Consider the following 19,052-nt stretch of genomic DNA (forward strand, 5'->3'; position numbering starts at 1 on the left):
ATGGAAAAGATCACTGAGCAAAAGGAAAACAAATCATTTAATCAGATTACTCCAACTTTCTTCTGTATCCATGGCTAAGTTTAGGCAGGTTTAGCACATTGGGCAAAACATTCACCTTGACATGCATTAAAGGAACGCGCTAAAGATCATTTGGATCCAAAAAGGCAGCACTCCATTTGCTCAGACCATGAGGGAGCCAACCATGACTTAATTAAATTTATTACTGCACAACCGTACAAGGAGGTCAGAGTGAGGGAGCAAAATATTTACATATGCTCCAGGGATTAAAGAGGAGCAGGTGTCTTGCAGTCAGCAGCATTTCTCATAATAAAATCTTTACATATACCGACTGAAACTTCAAGAATTAAACAAGATTTTTTGTTGGTTTCATAATTATGAAAGTAGTTTTAAAAATCACAACTGGTTTATGAATGAAATACATGGCGTACAATTCATAAGCATTATTGATTAATTGGGAATTCTAGTTGAGGATTAAATTTACAATCAGTACTGATTAACAAACAAAAAAGCAACAGTTTACGGAAGGTTATTACCAGGAAGAGGTTTGTACACTCTGCAATCATGTGGGCCAATCCCTGTGTGGCAGCCAGGTTTTCACTCAGGTCTCTCTGGTCAGGTTTTCCGAGGCTGTACTTCCTCTGGCTCACCCTAGGCACAGTGGAAAAGAAAACACCGTCTAAATCACAATCGTGTTGGTCAGTGTTGTTTGTTGAGCACAAGCTGCATTTATTCCAGGGACACTATCTGGCAACATTCCTCCCCTCCATAGCTATCAGCAGGTGATAAGCAGTCAGTCTGCGGCAGGACTTTGAAATGTGAAAGCCAAAGCTTGAGAAAAGAAAGAACACCTCTGACTGCAATTAGAAATTCAAAGTTGCCCCTCTTCAAAGGAGATAAACAAAGATTCCCTCTTAAGGGTAACTGCATTCAGTGTACATTGCAGAATGGAACGCGATCAAGCCTGTTGTGTTAGTGCATGAGCTACAGCCCATTTATTCGCTGTAATCTTGGGCCAACTGAATAACGGAGAACTCCTGAGTCTCTGCATTGACTTAATTGGGAGGCAAATGTTTTTGAAAATAAAAGAGGAATGTGACCTGGCATCGAGAGTGATTTTTTTTTTACAGTTTGGGAAAAAGTCTGAGGACACCTACCAATCGACTCGGGAACAGTTTCTTCCCCCTGCCATCAGACTTTTGAATGGACCTACCTTGCATTAATTTGATCTTTCTCTGCATCCTAGCAATGACTGTAACACTACATTCTGCACTCTCTCCTTTCCTTCTCTATGAAGGAAATGCTTTATCTGTATAGCTCGCAAGAAACAATACTTTTCACTGCATCCCAGTACGTGACAATAATAAATCAAATCAATTTTCCCCATTCTGTCTGCCCACCCAAATCTCCTCTGATTTTACAGCAGTATACAAAGTATCCCAACCTAAAAAGGGTTAGGTCTCAGTCCCCTGACAATGCTGTCCTTTTAGAGGTAATTAGTCATTTAGTTGTGCCCAAAAAGGGAATAAAGTAATCAACTTTCCGCATTTTATCACATTATCATTCTATTACCCATATTTGTCTTTTATCTGTGCACAGGTGCAGAAATTTCTCTTACTTGCACACCTCCAGGGTGTTGGGGTTCTCTTTTGTTCAAGTGTCTCAAACCTACCTTGAGGTAGTGCTTTCCCTTCTCAGGGTATTGAGGTGGAAGAGGGATGGAGCCAGGCAGACGGCAAGGTTTGTAGGTGTCATTTGGTTCTCATTGACACAGGCCACAACGTCACGGAGAAAGAAGAGGAGAGTCTGCAGGGCTTCCCGATTTTCATCCGGAAGGAGCAGAATAGCCGACTGCACAGCAGGAAGTTGCTGGTCTATTGGCACAACTGCAGGAAAAGGACAGAGTAAACAGTTCCAAGTTGGGTTGATTAATGAGGATAATAAATAGCTATTGCTTGCAAATCAAAAAGGTAGATCAATCAACTTTACAAAAAAACAGAATGACCAAAAGTTTACAATTTTAAAGATCTTTCAGCCCATTGTACCTGGCTGTGCAGAAAGTGGGCTGGAAAATGGAATTCAATTTTTCATTCTATTTTTCCCCATATATTCAGCCATCTTCCTTTCAAAAACCTCGATTTTTGTTTCCACCACCATTTCTGGCAAATTATTTCATCTGCTACAACTACTGTAAAATTAAGCTCGCTTTTAGATCATTTTCTATGACTTCCTAGCCAGAAGTAACCTCTAACCAACAAAACATTCAACTACAAAGTGCATATTAACTGATTTCTTAAAATAATATTTTAGGTGAGGAAGTACAGAATCAGTTTGTTAAATGAAAACAGTGTGTTAATTGCACATCTCTCTCCAAAATGCCCTGTGAACATAGTTAAAGAGCCCCATCAGGCATCAGGATCAGAATGTGTTAAGGAATGGGGCAGCACAGTGGTTAGCACTGCTGCCTCACGGTGCCAGGGACCCAGGTTCAATTCCCAGCTTGGGTCACTGTCTGTGCAGTCTGCACGTTCTCCCCTTGTCTGCCTGGGTTTCCTCTTGGTGCTCCAGTTTCCTCCCAAAGACATGGTCAGGTGCCTTGGTCATGCTAATCTTCCCCGTCAGTGTACCCGAACAGGCACCGGAGTGGTGGGTTTTCACAGTAATTTCACTGCAGTGTTAATGTAAACCTATTTGTGGTACTAATAAATGAACTTTAAAAATATAGAGAAAGAGTGCTTAAATGGAGGCACTGATCAGATATAGTCACACAAAAAGGCAGAACAGCTTTGAGATGCTTAATAGCCTCCTCCTGTTTCTTTGCTAAGTTAAATCCCACTGAACTGAGAATCAGGAAAATCTGCCTCTCTCCACTAAACAGCCATTTGGGACACATCCAAAAGATTCTTATGATAACGCCAATTTGAAGGGAAGGATACAGGTCTCCTCATTAGGTTTATTCACATATGAAAGGAGATCTGAAAATTCAAATCCTTGCAGTAGTAGAAACCATGTACTGAATAAAATCATCTAAACGTCAAAACTTGCTGAAACAGGAACATGCAACTTTTAATGGGAGAGATGTATTTGTGTTGAAAGAAACAATGCAAGTTATCAAAATGGCTTGAAGAAACAAACCACACATAGGTATCAGTGACTCTCTAAAACAGATGTACTTACACTGATATATATGAAGGAATGACTCGCAGAGCTTGGTGGTCAACAAGGGTTCAGGCAGATCCCGGAAATACTGCTTCACCATGTCGGCCACATCAAAAGCAGATTGGCCTTCGTAACTGACACTATCTGGACAGCTCTCATTCATTTCCCGTAATGCCTGGATCCTCGATTTCACTCCAGACTTTCGGAATAATCCAACCTAATGTGAGATGAATAACATGGAAAGAAATTAAACATCACAATATTAGAAGTTAACTTTTTTTTATATAATGGACAAATATTATCAGTAATGAGCAGAGATCAAAGTCAACCTGGGTCTAAACATTTCAAACCTGCTGCTGCATCTGAACCTTTAGGGGAGTCCATTGCACGTAAAACTAAGCCAAAGTTGAGGAGGCATAGTCAATGACAATTTTTACTTTCCATGTAGGACCTTATTACATGTTTACATTGTACTAATAAATACATTAATAAAGTCAATGGAAATAAAATTCACACTTTCACCAGTCAAAATTACCAGAGAATACATCCGGAGCTCATAAACGTCTTCTTAATATTGATAAATAAGAATTCCAAGCCTGGAGCATTCTTACTTTGCATTCATGTATTGCAGCATGGTGGCACTGTGGTTGGCATTGCTGTCAGCGTCAGGGTCTCTGGTTCTTGCATGTGCGTGTTTTGCACATCCTCCCAATATCTGCTTGGGTTTCCTCCAGGTGCTCACGGTCCAAAGATGTGCAGGTTAGGTTAATTAGCCATGCTAAATTATCCCTTAGGTCTCATGGGGATTAGCAGGGTCAATACATGGGGTTATGGGGATAGGCCCTGGTGTTGTTGCCAGTGCAGGCTCGATAGGCTGAATGGCCTCCTTCTGCAGTGTAGGGATTCTATTACATTATCAAAAAACAAACGGGCCACATTAGCACTAAATGACCTGTTTCACTTCGGGGCAAATTGATAGCAAAGTAATCTGTAATAATAAATTGAAGGAGTAAAGACTAACTATTCTATGTTTGACCAGGACATGCTTGTTGATAAAAATATTGGTTTGATAAAATTATTGGTTGACATCAAGAAACTGGACATTCGTATCTCGTGATCAGCACAAACACAGATCAAAAACAGTGTTTTAAATATAGCCACACAAACCTGATCCAGGCAGTGGTTCCTCAGGAAGTACATGGCTTGTAGAATACTCTTTGGCAGAGGATGTCCAGTACGCTGAACATTCAACAGCAACGGAACACCAAACACCATCTGGTCCTTGTAATCAGGTGCTTTCATCTTCCTAATAAACTTGGGAACTGTCCTATGGAATCAGGAATTTGACAGTTAACACGACTTAACACAGCTTGTGGCCAGTTTAGGATTGAACAAAACACCAAACACACTGGCCCTTCTGCAATCACGGGTGAAGTGATGCACTCATAGCTGGCCTCAAATAAAGCTGTTCCGCCTCCAGATATTCTCCACTCTGACGTGACTTTGAATTTGAGGCCACCTGTGGCATCCAACCACAGTAAAGGCAACAAGCAGACTAATCAGCCAGCCAATCAGATTGGAGGATTCTCTCAGACAGCAAAGCAGGAAGTAAAAAGCAAGGATTAGACTTCACATTTTACTGAATGAGACAAAGTAGCTAGGCATGTAGGTACAGCAGGTATTTAGGAATGCAAGTGGAATGTTGGCCATCATTGCAAGTGGGGTGGAGTAGAAAATAAAGAAGTCTTGCTACGACCGAACAGGGAATTGGTGAGACGATTGCTGGAGTCCTGTGCACATTTTGGTCTCCTTAAGGAAGGATATACTTGCTTTGGTTGCAATTCGGAGAAGGTTCTCTGGACTGATTCCTGGGATGAAGGAGCTTTGTATGAGGAAAGATTGAGCTGGTTTAGTCTAAACTCATTGGAGAAGATGTTTAGAAGATTTAGATGTGATCTTGATTCTGAAGAGACTGGTAGACATTAAGAGAACATTACATCTCGTGACAAAATCTAGAAATAGCAGCCACAAATTAAAGAAAAAGGAGTCTCCCATCTAAGATGGCACACCTTTATTGTGGGGTCCAAGAGGCGTAGGCAAAAATCATAGGTAGGAGGAGGATTGGAATGAGGCACTCACTGAATGTTAAAAGGGCGGCGCGGGCTTGTTGGGCCAAAGGGCCTGTTTCCTGTGCTGTGTTGTTCTTTGTTAAGATGGACAGGAGGAGAAATTTATTTTTTTTCAGAACTTCGTTAGTCTTTGGAGTTCTCTTCCACAGAGAGCAGTGGAGGCCGGTCATTGAAAGTATTCAAGAAGGAGTTGGAGAAATTTTTGACTGATATAGGAGTCAAAAGGTTAAGAGGGAGGGGCTAAATAGTGGCATCCAAGCAGATCATCCATGATCTTATTGAATAGCAGAGCAGGCTTGATGGGCTGAATGGCCTGCTCCTATTTCTATTCCTTGTGATCTTACATGGGATTAGAGGGAGAAGCTGAAAATAATTTAAAATTAAAACTGAAAAATAGTTCATTTTAGCAATCTTTGAATTTTTAAATTGTTTTGAGACAGCACACTAAAAATTAGTTTTTTTTTAGGATGAGAGAAATTGTAGAACATGATGATGGCCTAGTATTTAGTGCTCAGTCACAGCTGATTAAATAAGATTCAACATTGTCATTGGTTCTTCCAGCAGGAATCGTACATAAAGGTTGGGGGGGGGGGGGGGGGGGGAGAAATGTGGAAAGAGGCTTAAAAAGCCTCCTCGACCCACCAGAGGGACCCCCAAGCCTTCCTCCATCCTGGTTCCCCTTCCTCCCCAGCCCGCACCCCCTTTCCCTCCACTACTAGCAGAACCTTCTACCTTGGCCCTGCTGAAACATTGCCCACTACTGCCACCACCACACCTCCCCATGCCAGCTCCATAACTCCTCACTGTGGGGGGCTGGATACACAGTCTCAAGCAGTGGCCATCATTCCCAAAGGCACTTCTGAGACCGCAGGGCGGCTAGCCATCTAATCGATCAGCAGCTCAGAGGCATATTCCCTTTCCAGATGAGGGAAGAAAAGTCTCACCTTTAACCAACTTCCTAATATTCATTAAATGATTATGGGGCAAAGCAGGGCTGAGCTCATCCCCAGCTAAATTTTGCTGGAGGCCTGTGAACTCCAGTGTACTGTAATATCTAGTCCATACACTCATGTTTTGGACTAATATAATATTTTCAAAATAGTTATGGAGTTCAGGAGGAACAAATCGCAGCCTTATTAGGAAAACTTCAAACACTTAACAAGTGCCATGGTGTGTCAGAGGCTTCAGCACAAAGAGAAAGGATGAAATATGAACCAAAAAAATAGAATCTATGAAGATTGTGTTAATTTAAAATGTATTGGTATACAATACAACACTGGCACTGTTCTATTCTTATATTGAATGCTATTGTCAATAATTTGGTGCGTGTCACGAGGCTCTACTGAGTAATCTGTAAACAGATGTAATGAAATGGCAATATGCTCCTCATATAACAGGCAGCAATGTTATTTAAACAATGTGTAATACTAGAAAAACAGTCCATAAGCTGCCATTGTTGTGGGGTGCTGCTTTGATCTTCAAGCGGGGGTGGATTTTAAGTAGTACATTGGAGATTGCAATAAGCTGTCTTAATCAATCAATGCAATTTTGACACTTGCTAAATTCTCTGGGATTGCTACCACGTCAGTAAGATTGTAACATGCATAAAAATGATAAGTGGCCGTAACCAACTAACTAGGTGTTAACCCAGGGATGCGGACGACATTAACAAAATACTTGAATTTTGCCCATGCATTATAAACAAGATTAAATTCTATTCATGTTTACCAATTCCAGCCTTGCTTGCTGGAGGGGGAGTATTTGTCCATCAGGGTAGTGAGCTTCAGAAGGGCCAGTTTCTGTAAGAGGTTGAGCTGAGCAGCAGACTGGCTGTCAATCTGTAGGTGTAGATTCTTAGGATTCATGTTCTGCTCACCGGGCCAACACAGCCTCTGCTGCCTGTAACATAGAATAGCATCAGTCTGGCAATGAGCTTCTACTAGTTAAATATAGAAATTACACTCTTCTCCAAATAACAATTGAAATAACTCCCCAAAGGCTGGTGTCTCTTCACCAGATTCCCTTTATTTATAAACTCAATTCCACTCCTAGAGTGCTTCGGGTACAAAGTCAGAATCAGGAGTGCCAGTGGACCTGACACTCCCTTTTTTTTATATACAGGTGAGGCTCCCTAATTGAGCAGGCAATTATCACCTCAGTCAGGGAGTTCATACTCCCAACAGGTTTCATCTCTTGGGCCTCACTGAAGTCATTACAACAGCAAGATGTCAATGAGGGCAGTACGGTGGCACAGTGGTTAGCACTGCTGCCTCACAACGCCAGGGACCCAGGTCACTGTGTGGAGTTTGCACATTTTCCTCTCGTGTCTGCCTGGGTTTCCTCCGGATGCTCCAGTTTCCTCCCACATTCTAAAGATGTGCGGGTGAGGTTTATTGGCCATGCTAAATTAACTTTAGGGTCAGGGGAATTAGCAGGGTAAATATGAGGGGTCACGGGAATAGGGCTTGGATGGGACAGTGATCGATGCAGACTCAACGGGTCAAACAGCTGCCTTCTGCACTGTAGGGATTCTATGATAATCTGTGGTTAGTTTTCCATTTTGGGTGCAAATTACCCTGCTTCCATTACAGTTCAGTTCTCCAGTTAAATGTGTTAAAACAATTACAAATGCAATAATCACCCATGAACCAGCACAGTTTTGTTAATGCAATAGAATGCAGTTTTGTTTTACTTGCATTAAAAAAACGTTCCAGTGATACAAACAAGAGTGGTAACCTGGCATCGTTTCATTTGTATAACTGATAATGCATTTATCACAAAAATGAGTGTCTAGTTCTTCACGCGAGTAAACGGATTTAAAATACTTGAAAATTATTTACTAGTTTCATTGGTGCAAACTGGTGAGTTTTAGTAAACTAAGTAATAAACGTTAAAACTTAAGACTTGCCTACTAATGCCTGTGCATCTATGAGAACAAGCTCCACACTGAGCTCAGAGTGTATAGGGTTCTGTTTGAGATCTTCAGTCCACATTTCCATTTGAGACTCAGATGTGTGTGAAAAACTACTCATCTTCCTCACTGCAGGGAAAACCACTGTGTTTGTTTGCTTTCGCAAGTTTAGAATCAAGATTACCTTTGGTTCTCATCACTTAAACATGCTTTGTGTCATATTACTGACATTTAATTAGCTTCCTAGAATCAGCAATAAGATTATTAACATACAAAAATAGTTTCTAAAGAGCTGAAAACCTGAAGTTAGTTTTCATAAAGTTTATTTATTAAATCACAAGGCTTACATTAACACTGCAATGAAGTTACTGTGAAATTCCCCTAATTGTCACACTCCTGCATCTGTTCAGGTCAATGCACCTAACCAACACGTCTTTCAGCCAGTGAGGGGAAACCAGAACACCCGGAGGAAACCCAAGCAGACATGGAGAATATGCAAACTCCACACGGACAGTGACCCAAGCTGGGAATCGAACCACAGTCCCTGATGTTGGGCCACCGTGTCCAGGTCACTGTGCCACCCCGTATATCACCAGTCAGAATGTGGCATCCATTACACACAACTTACGTTGTTTGGGGGCCATGTGCTGCATATTTTGACTTTATACCCACAGAGAGCGCTGGGTGGAAAGCTTTGCACCTCTGTGGTTAGAAGAGACCAGGGGTAGATAAATCTCTAATGTGCTTTTAATGTGCTGACATAATAACACCCTTACCCTCTGCTGGGTTAACACCAGTGGCAACGGGATGAGGATCTTCAGTATGCAATAACTATGCTTTTAAGGGCCTCAAAAGCAGAAGGTCCATCCACTGGTCCCAGGTAGAAGGGCTGACTGAACTGCCACTGGGATGGAATCATATGGAGGTGACGGGGAGGTCTCAATCACAAGAGAAAGGCCAGTAAAACTTGTAAATGACTGGTATTGGTTCGAATTGGCCTTTTAAACCTTAAAATGGAATTCCAGTTTGGACTAGTACCAACCATTTCCTAATTTTATTGATTGTTGCTTCTGTATAGTGAGCCAGTGAGATCTCTGCATAGCCTCTTTATGGGAAGGCCCTCCCCCACTTATTCTGTGCCTCTTAGGCACTTAAACCAGCAGGAGGGCGACATCCAAGATCAAGAACTCCAGGGGCTGAAGTCCTGCTCACCAAGAGCTGCCGGCCAGTCAGAGGTTAGGAGTTCTTCTGCACTCAGCAAAGCTACAGAGGAGCTGATGGTTGCTGCAGGCACAAGGCCATGCCGAGGCTTCAGAGTAAGTGGGGTCCCAGGGACAGAAGGATGCTCATGGGGGGAAGGGGTTGGCAGCAAGGGTAAGAGGCAGCTTTCTGCAGGAGTCTCAATTTCCAATGCTGAGACCCAAAATTAGGCACCGAGTGCCTTTGAGTGAGGAACAACTGCTCCCCTCCCATCAGCACATCAGGGTTTGCTCGTCATGCTCCATGCATAATAAGACCTGTGCCATCTGCTGGGTCAACACCTGTGGCAGCAGGGTGAGAACCTTAAGTGGGCACTAACTGACCTCTTAAGAGCCTCAAATGGCAGCAGGACAGGAGATCCGTCCACTGTAAAAGGGGCTGACTGACCTGCCACCTTGCCAGCTGATTAAATGATTCCCGCCACAAAATGTACGATGGAGGGAGGGCATAAAATTCCACCCCAGGGGTTCTCATTACTGCTGCCCCCTGGCTGTGCGCTCAAGTTGCCTTGACTGTGCACAAAGTTAATATGCTTCATAAATAAATCAATCTTTAAAATCCATCACTGTACTTCAAAACTCTCAACAAATATTGCTGGCCTCCGTCTCACCAACAAGACTGCACCACCTCCAGTCAAAGTGTTCAACATTCTCAACCATCTTCTGCATGCCTTTCAATTTATCCAGAACTTAAAACATCCACATCAACCACCATTCTTCTGTCACCCCAGTCCATTAGCTTCCAGTTCCTCAGTATTATTCTGAAATCTCATCCTTCCACGGCCTGTTTTCATCTGACTTCTGCATTCTCCTCCAGCCATTTATCTTCATTTGCACCATCTACTTTCCCAAGCCAGCTGTCATATTAGCACCTCAGGTCATTCTTCATTATACTTGCAAATTCTCTTCCTATTATCGAGTCTTGCTGCATATGTGGCCACCTCCAAAAACCTCCTTAGAAAGTTCCCTTGATGATTGTGTCATTGACGCATCCTGTGGGTCATTTCCTTTAGTTATTCAAGTGCAATCCCTATCCCCAAAGCCCTTCAAGCTTTAGGACATCATGAGGGGGAGGTGATGGCTTTAGTGATATTATCCCTAGACTATTAGTCCAGAAACTCAGCTAATGCTCCGAGGACCTGGGTTCAAATCCATCACGGCAGATGGCAGAATTTGAATTCAATAAAAAATAAAAAAAATCGACTGGTGACTATGAAACCATTGTTGATTGTCAGAAAAACTCATCTGGTTCACTACTGTACTTTAGGGAAGGAAATCTATCATCCTTATCCGGTCTGCCCTACACGCGACTTCAGAAGAACAGTGACCACGACACCACACAACCCTGCCACAGCAACCTCTGCAAGACATGCTGGATCATCGACACAGATGCCATCATCTCACACGAGAACACCATCCACCAGGTATACGGAAAGCAGCTGACTTTCCATCTAATCCCATTTACTAGCGATAGAATCATAGACCAAATCATCCCCCCCAAAAAAAATACTCAATTATAACAGTTTGGAGTGAAATTGATCTTAATGAGTTTACTTATCTTGTAGATAGAATGATATGAAAAGGATTGATCATGGTGGGGTGGGATGGTGGTGGTATCAGAAAATTCACGGCACAGACTGGATACTCAATATGGGAGGAAAGCCAATGTTGATTTATAGTTCATTATCATAGGTAGATGGGGAATAGGAACAAGAGTTGTCAGCCACCCTTCTGAGCCTTTTCCACCATTCAACCACCTCCTGGCCGATCTTCCATCCCATCTATCCCATAACATCTTTAATATCAATATTATTTCTTAATTTATCAATGGACATGTTGATTTCTTAAAGTAATCTTGCCCACCAACATTACACAATTAAAGTTAGAAATTTCCTGAAAAGTAGCTATTGCATTTTCCAATTCCACATACGCAAACATTTCTATTATGCATTTTTCAATTCAATTGCAAGTGTTCTCAAACGCGTGGAATTTTCGCTCAGAAAAGTTCAATGAGGCAATCATATATTTTTCAACAAGCTTCATATTTCATTAATGCAAGTCATTCTGCATTATCATCAGATCTAAAAGGTGCAAGGTAGTGACATTGTGTAAAGAACTTTCTATATTCAACCCAATGAAAATGGCAATTACCAAATGTTTAGTGCCTTATAAGCGAGGGGATTAAGGGTTATGGGGAGAGGGCGGGAATGTGGAACTGAGACACGACTGATCAGCCATGATCTTATTGAATGGCGGGGCAGGCTCGAAGGGCTGGACGGCCTACTCCTGCTCCTATTTCTTATGTTCTTATGTTCTTATTTCAGTGCAGATAGATGGCACAAATCACAATTTAACATACATTCGTAGGGCAAGTTGGCTAATAATGAAATGTGGGTTGTACAATACGATTAAATATACAGCAGCCCAATATTCTGAACATGGTTACACTGATTGAATGATGCCAACATAACTATGGTGTTAGAGCAAGTTGTATTTGCAATATAGTAAAAACTGTGTGAAGCTCTTGTTCTAGCCCATCACGCAATTCCTCAAGTTATGAAAGGCCAATAGTTTAATACCTGTTAGTGTGCGTTAGAGATGAGCCAACTCCAGAGTCTCTCTCATAATGGACTGCTGATGAGTCCAATTCAGTGACAGACTTTTCAGCAGTGTCCAGGTTATTAGTTGGTGCTCCTTCAATAACACACTCACGGTGTTTCTCTATCTCCAGATGAATGTCCTTTGGCGAGGACGGATAAGGAGATGTTGAGTCATTTGCGGAATCCGATTCTCCTTCATCGGAGAACTTTTCTGTCCACTTGTTCACCAGCCTTTGGAGGCCGGTGACATGCTCCATGACATCATCTAGTTCTGCGAACACATCATCGTCAGCTGCATCGGTCACCTCGCCATTGTTCAAGTGAACAAGGACCCCCGGGACATTATCATAAATACTTATTCGATTGTCCAACAAGTTAGAGGAGTCGTGTCCACAGTCCATCTCCTTTGAACTGCTCACCCTGCTGTCTCTCCCAAATCTACTCCGACGATAACCATGGAAACTGCCAGTTCTCCAGTTGACTGAAGTGTTATCAATCGGTGATAAGACACCGTGCTGAAGTGCTTTAGGAAACGTTCCTGGTTTGTGGCCTTGCGGAATCTGAAAAAGATGGTCATGTTGACCTCTCTCATTCATGTAGTTCTGGTGGCCAAAATTCCTGCAAGGTGGGGGAGTGGCTGAATTAAAATTTTCCATGTACATACCACCTCGTTTTCTACCTAGGGTTTGATTCCTTGTTCGAAGGACAGGGCTTGGTGTGCTAACTGCACTACTATTCTCTGACTGACTACTACTGCTGCAGGTTTGGGAGGAACACGATGGGTCTTGTCTAAGAATGGGTTCATCAAGTTCAGCAATGTCAACACAATTGAGATTTCTCAACTTGCCCTCAAATCCTTCCTGAAGCACAGGTGCACTGATAAATGGCCTGAGTTTTGCGTGATTGCTTTTTTTCTGGCTTGAACTTCTTAATCGAAGCCTTTCCATTTTCTTTAGCAAACTTTTTCCCTTGGTCTTTGAGCACTTTTCAGTGATGTTTTCGCCAGCATTAAACGTTGAGAGCTCGTTCGGGGATGGCGGGCCACTGAAGGAAGAGTCTGCGGACGGCAATTTAATTGAGGAACACCTGGAGGAACTTCGGCTAGTTTCGAAATCTGTAATGAGGGCCTCAGAGTTTTTTGGTAAGCCAATGCTGTCACTGCTACTGCTGTGAATCGACAAGACTTCCTGCTTCTCCCCCAGCTCTGCAAAGGTATCATCGCTGTTGACGCTCTTCAAACAGGGGCTACCAGGCAACGAGAGACTTTCTGAATGGAAAAGTTCTAAGGTCTCCACACGAGACCATCGCTTATTACCCCTTTGGAAAGTCCATTTGTTGCTGATGGCACAAGGCTCTTCATCTTCAGAATCATCACTCTGAATGGGAACAAAAAAGACAAAAACAGGCATTCATTCTGTGCAAAAACAAAGAAACAAACATAAGTTTTGAATTCCTTCCCATGTAACATGCCATCATCATTAGGGCTGACAGCAGGTCATCTTCTTACAGTCATAGATGGTTACAGAATGGAAACAAGCCCTTCTGCCCAACTTGCCCATGACGCCCAGTTTTTAACCACTAAGTTAGCCTCAAATGCTCACATTTGGCCCATATCCCTCTATACCCATCTTACCGGGGTAACTGTCTACATGCTTTTGAAAAGACAAAATTGTACCTGCCTCTGGCAGCTCGTTCCAGACACACTCAACCCTCAGAGAAAAAATTGCCCCTCTGTGCCCTTTGGTATCTCTCCCCTCTTACCTTAAACCTATGCCCTCTAGTTTTAGATTCCCCTACATTTGGGGAAAGATGGTGACTTTCTACTGCATTTACTGCATTTGCATGTCGCAAAAACCCAGCCTGCAGGTGCAGCAGGTGGTCAGGAAGGCGAATGGGATGCTGGCCTTCATAGCGAGGGGGATTGAATATAAAAGTAGGGAGGTCTTGCTGCAGCTGTATAGGGCATTGGTGAGGCCGCAGCTGGAGTACTGTGTGCAGTTTTGGTCACCGCACTTACGCAAGGATATTTTGGCCTTGGAGGGAGTGCAGAGGAGGTTTACTAGGCTGATTCCAGAGTTGAGGGGGTTGAACTATGAGGAGAGGCTGAATAAACTAGGCTTGTACTCATTAGAGTTCAGAAGAATGAGGGGAGATCTCATTGAGATGTATAAGATGATGAATGGGATGGATAGGATAGAGGTGGAGAGGCTCTTCCCGATCAGAAAGGACAGTAGGACTAGAGGGCACAGCCTCAGGATAAAGTGGGGGGCAGTTTAGAACTGAGTTGAGGAGGAACTTCTTCACTCAAAGGGTGGTGAATCTCTGGAATTCTCTGCCCGTTGAAGTGGTGGAGGCTGCCTCGCTCAATATTTTTAAGACGTGGGTTGATGGGTTTTTGATAAGCGAGGGGATTAAGGGTTATGGGGAGAGGGCGGGAATGTGGAACTGAGCCACGACAGATCAGCCATGATCTTGCTGAATGGCGGGGCAGGCTCAAGGGGCTAGACGGCCTACTCCTGCTCCTATTTCTTATGTTCTTATGTTCTTAAGCTCCCATTATTTTATAGATCATACCTCATACGGTGCAAGGGAAAAAAAAGTCCCAGTCCATCCAGCCTCTCCTTATAACTTAAACCTTCAAGTCCCAGTTGCATCCTAATAAATCAAAGGCTTTAAACAGAATTGTGCACATTTTAAAAAAAAATCTCATGGGATGTGGGCATTGTTGGCAAGGCCAACAGTTTTTGCCCATTCTCTGATTTCCCCTTTAACAGAATGGCGTCTTTGGCCATGTCAAAAGGCAGCCAAGAGCTAACATTGCTGAGTGTCTGGAGTCATATCTAGGGCGAACCAGGGGGGTCCTTCATTAAAAGGATATTAATGAACCAGATTTTTTTTTAAACAAATGACAATTGGTGATAGTTTCTTGTGCTCTTCCATTTAGGATTCTGCAGGAAGGATAAACAATTCTTACAATTTTCCAATATTGCATTCAATATTTAAAAATAGATCTCATCATTGGTTATCTTTAATGCAACAATTTGATGGTAGTTCTTATTCAGACTTCTTAACATTAACATTAAAACCAATTAAAATTTCAGGTGAAGAAAAATAATTTTCCGACCATTCACACCAGAGGGATTTTCCCACCCCGCTGCAATGGAGAGAGATTTGGTTCGTCACCAAATTCTCCCTCTTCACTCCAGCAGGAGTGTGGAATGGGCGGTAAAGATCATACCCAACATTAATCTTTGTTCACTTGTCAAAGATGCTTTAAATGTTCAGTCTTGAGTAAAACTGAATCCGCAGTGGGACAAAATACCCATTGAGAGAGTATGTACAAATCTGATGTTGACCAAAAGGGACAAAAGTCCTTTTTTCAATCCCTCATCATCACAGTACCCCAAACTCCACTGGCCAGGACAGCCCAGTAACTTTGGCCAGATCAATGACATATCTCTCGAGCTACAGGACCACTGTATTGTTTCACCCTCTGATTTTCCTTCCCTTCTGGTAGGTCCGATTTCAGATTGGGAACTTAAATGGAAGGATATAATGCTAATGCGCATCAGTTAATCAAGATGATATATTCCTGAACTTCCTGTAGTCTCACTTTCTCATACAGACTATTCATATTTAAGAAATTAAAATACTGTATTCAGCATTTTAATTTCCAATCATATGGTGAAAATAATAAAGTGCTTGAATACTGAACTTACCTTTCTCCTCTCTCTACCAATTTCCAATTTCATCATTGCACATTTGTTTAGGGTTTTCAATCGTCTGAAATAAATAAAAATCTGAATATATAGGCTATAAAAATATTAAAAATATGACGATAACCCAAGTTGCCCCACATCCCCAAATCCTCCCCTCCCCTGGAATCCTTTAGGACACACATACTTCAGCCAAGTCTTTTTCATTAATCTACAAACAGATACTTTCTTAATCTAAGGTTACAGAGGAGCAAGTTATGGATTACATACTGAATATGGTAAAGTAAAATTTTTAATTTTATTTATTAGTATCACAAGTAAGGCTAACATTAATACTGCAATGCAGTTACTGTGAAATTCCCCCAGTCACCACAGTCTGGCGCCTGTTCGGGTCAATGCATCTAAGTAGCATGTCTTTCAGAATGTGGGAGGAAACCAGAGCACCCAGAGGAAACCCACGCAGACATGGGGAGCACGTGCAAACTCCACAGACAGTGAACCAAGCCGGGAATTGAACCCAGATCCCTGGGGCTGTGAGGCCTCAGTGCTAATCATTGTGCCACCTTATAGATGAGGAAGATACTCATCCCTTCCCAATTTAGAAAACCTGGTCTCCCCGCCACATCTAATTTTAGGAACAGACATCTGGACATCAGCAAAACATTGGGAGAAAAAGGCAGTCTCGTATTTGCAAATGCCTACTTTTAAACACAGACACAGGAGTGTGTCAGTTTAATTTGCCAAATTACAGTTTGCACAGGATACTAAATTCAGTAACTGAGGTTTCTCTTTATGAATGGCCAGTTTTAAAATCTGACAATTGCGTAGTCTAGGTTTTTAAACAGACAAACTAAGTAGACTAGTTCAGCAAGCGCAAGTATGCATTACCACCATTGAAGAGTCCTGTGAGTGCAGAGATGGGCATGACAGTGCATAATCCATGTGACAAAACTGTTATATTAAACTGAACATGAACAGATAATTGATGGGTACGATCATGACAAGACTGGAAATAAGATGTAAAATGTACATTGAGGTATATTTATGCATCTCTGCTGAACAGTGCTCTTCCAGACCCTTGTGCAGCACAATACTATTTATAGTCTCATGCTTAGAATCAGTCTCTAATCTATGTTAGCCACAAAGTCCTGCGATTTCCTGCAATTAACCAGAATTTACTTATTGCATCTTAGTTCCTGCCACATCTCTGCGGTAAATTCGGGGTCGTGCTCAGGACCCTGGATTCCAGACTCAACATAACAATTGCTTTTACGTTGCTCCATAGAAAAGTGCGATCCGACAGCAGACTAGGCCCATGCATCAATAACTGGAACAACTAACACACGTCTTTTGCAATTGTAGCTAATGCCACCACCTTACTCGCGAATATTTCATTGTGTAACCCAAGGCCACTGGTACTTAGTTCGTGTTGGTGATGCCTTCTGTGTGTTGCTGTGACCAAGTGCCTCCATTGAGCTTCAAGTTAATTATGAAGAATCAAAATAACATTTAGACTACACAGAAGTAATGAGCTGTACCTTTAAACTGTGCTTACACTCTGCTGCTTTGCAAGGCCTTACTGATGGACAAACAATTATTGGCAAATGTTTAATCGATTAAAATCTTCAGACTAGCTGGGAAACATGGTGGATCAGGTTCGTAAAGAGTCCTATCTAAATATGGCCATTCAGTACAGGCCTTATCAAGCCAAGGGGAATGTCAGTTTCAGTGGAGTTATGATAGAGAATGCTGACAGCTTTGCTGTCATTAACATTGGATGCATTGGCCTGGAGTTTGCAATGAGATTGTGACGCATGTTCTACATTGATCACAGGAACATAGGAATTAAGAGCTGAAGTAGGCAAATTTAGCCCTTCAAGTCTGCTCCACCATTCAATCAGATCATGGCTGATCTCTCCCTAGTCTCAAATCCACCTCCCCATCTGCTCCCCATATCCTTTTTTTTTCAAAAAAATTAGGAATATATCTTCTTCTTGAAACAATTCAGATTCCACCATGCTAGGGGACAGCGAGTTCCACAAATTCACCACCCCCTGCAAGTAGCTCCTCCTCATCGCAATTTTAAATCTGCCACCTCTCAGTCTATACTTGTGACCTCTTGTTCTAGATTGGCCCATGAGAGGAAACTTTTATGTTTACTTTATCAATCTGTTTTAAAACTTTATATACCTCGATCAGGTCCCCTCTCATCCTTCTAAAGTTCTACAACTACAAGCATAGATAAAGAGGATCAGAAACTGTGACTTCTATGAAATGGGAAATTTCTAGAATCCAATTTTAGATACAGCATGAATTAGGTGCAATTAACTGCAATGCTTTTCAATCTCAGTTCCATAGGAGTATCCCCTGCCACACTGTGATATTTTGAATTCCTACACCAGCTATCTTTTTGGCAATTTTGAACAGTGGTTTGTAGCTTTGTTTCATTGACTTAGCCCCCGGGGAACTAGATTGCAAATTCTGGCACCCATTTCATTCAGGATCGAGAGAGAGAGAGAGAGAGAGAGAGAGAGAGAGAGAGAGAGAGAGAGAGAGAGAGATGGAGAGAGCAAGAGAAAATAGCACAGTCATTCTGAATGGGATTCAATTCCAGTGTACAATGGCAGTGCTTGAACCATTCTTTCAATATAAAATGATGTTTATACAAATAGCTGCTGGAACTTACAGCGTCACATTGCATCACTTAAAAATAACAATGAGCATTTTTTAAATGCTTCGTTACATTAACTGAACAATATTTTAGGAGTAATTACTTGGGAATCTATGGGAAAAGTTTGAGCTTTCTATAACTGTAATAGGGTAAGTATGACATGCAAGACCAACAGCTTTGGGAAAGCATCACAACCAAGCCTGGTTCTTGTTGCAGCATTAAACTCCAGGGATGGCTGGCCTGTGATCAGGAATGTAAGCCCTGATGTATTTTCCCCTCTCCATATTAGGCAATTCTGGTAACCCATTTGTTTTCCTAGTTTGAAGATCTATTTAATTGAGGACAACATGGAAAAAGAATCAGATCTTCCTGGTTTATAATGTCAGCTACACTCACAGCTCTGCAACACAAAGCTTTCACATTGTTCATCTTTGGTTTTGATCTATCCGGCTTGCAGAATCATCATGTGAATCAGATTATTTCATGCTTTGTGTTTTAACAGAGAATGTTATAGTGGATATACCTCTTTTAAAGAACTGGCACAGGCATGATGGACCAAGTGACCTTGATCTATGCTGCAAGACTCTAG

General features: G+C 42.1%; 1 protein-coding gene across 2 annotated transcripts in view; it reads right to left on the bottom strand.

Annotated features, from left to right (window-relative positions):
* LOC145351752 (rho GTPase-activating protein 7) overlaps positions 1-19,052 on the bottom strand; it is a 147,309-nt gene that overhangs the window by 7,831 nt on the left and 120,426 nt on the right. For both annotated transcript variants that reach the window (XM_080201360.1, XM_080201361.1), the window contains exons 4-10: positions 15,796-15,859; positions 12,056-13,452; positions 7,035-7,205; positions 4,345-4,504; positions 3,196-3,394; positions 1,691-1,904; positions 555-669 (exon numbers count right to left, since the gene is read on the bottom strand). In XM_080201360.1, coding sequence (XP_080057486.1) covers positions 555-669; positions 1,691-1,904; positions 3,196-3,394; positions 4,345-4,504; positions 7,035-7,205; positions 12,056-13,452; positions 15,796-15,859 — 2,320 coding nt within the window. The remainder of the gene's footprint in view (positions 1-554; positions 670-1,690; positions 1,905-3,195; positions 3,395-4,344; positions 4,505-7,034; positions 7,206-12,055; positions 13,453-15,795; positions 15,860-19,052) is intronic.

This window comes from Carcharhinus amblyrhynchos, chromosome 13, assembly GCF_965287045.1.
Source record: "Carcharhinus amblyrhynchos chromosome 13, sCarAmb.v2.hapA, whole genome shotgun sequence".
Taxonomy (NCBI): Eukaryota; Metazoa; Chordata; class Chondrichthyes; order Carcharhiniformes; family Carcharhinidae; genus Carcharhinus; species Carcharhinus amblyrhynchos.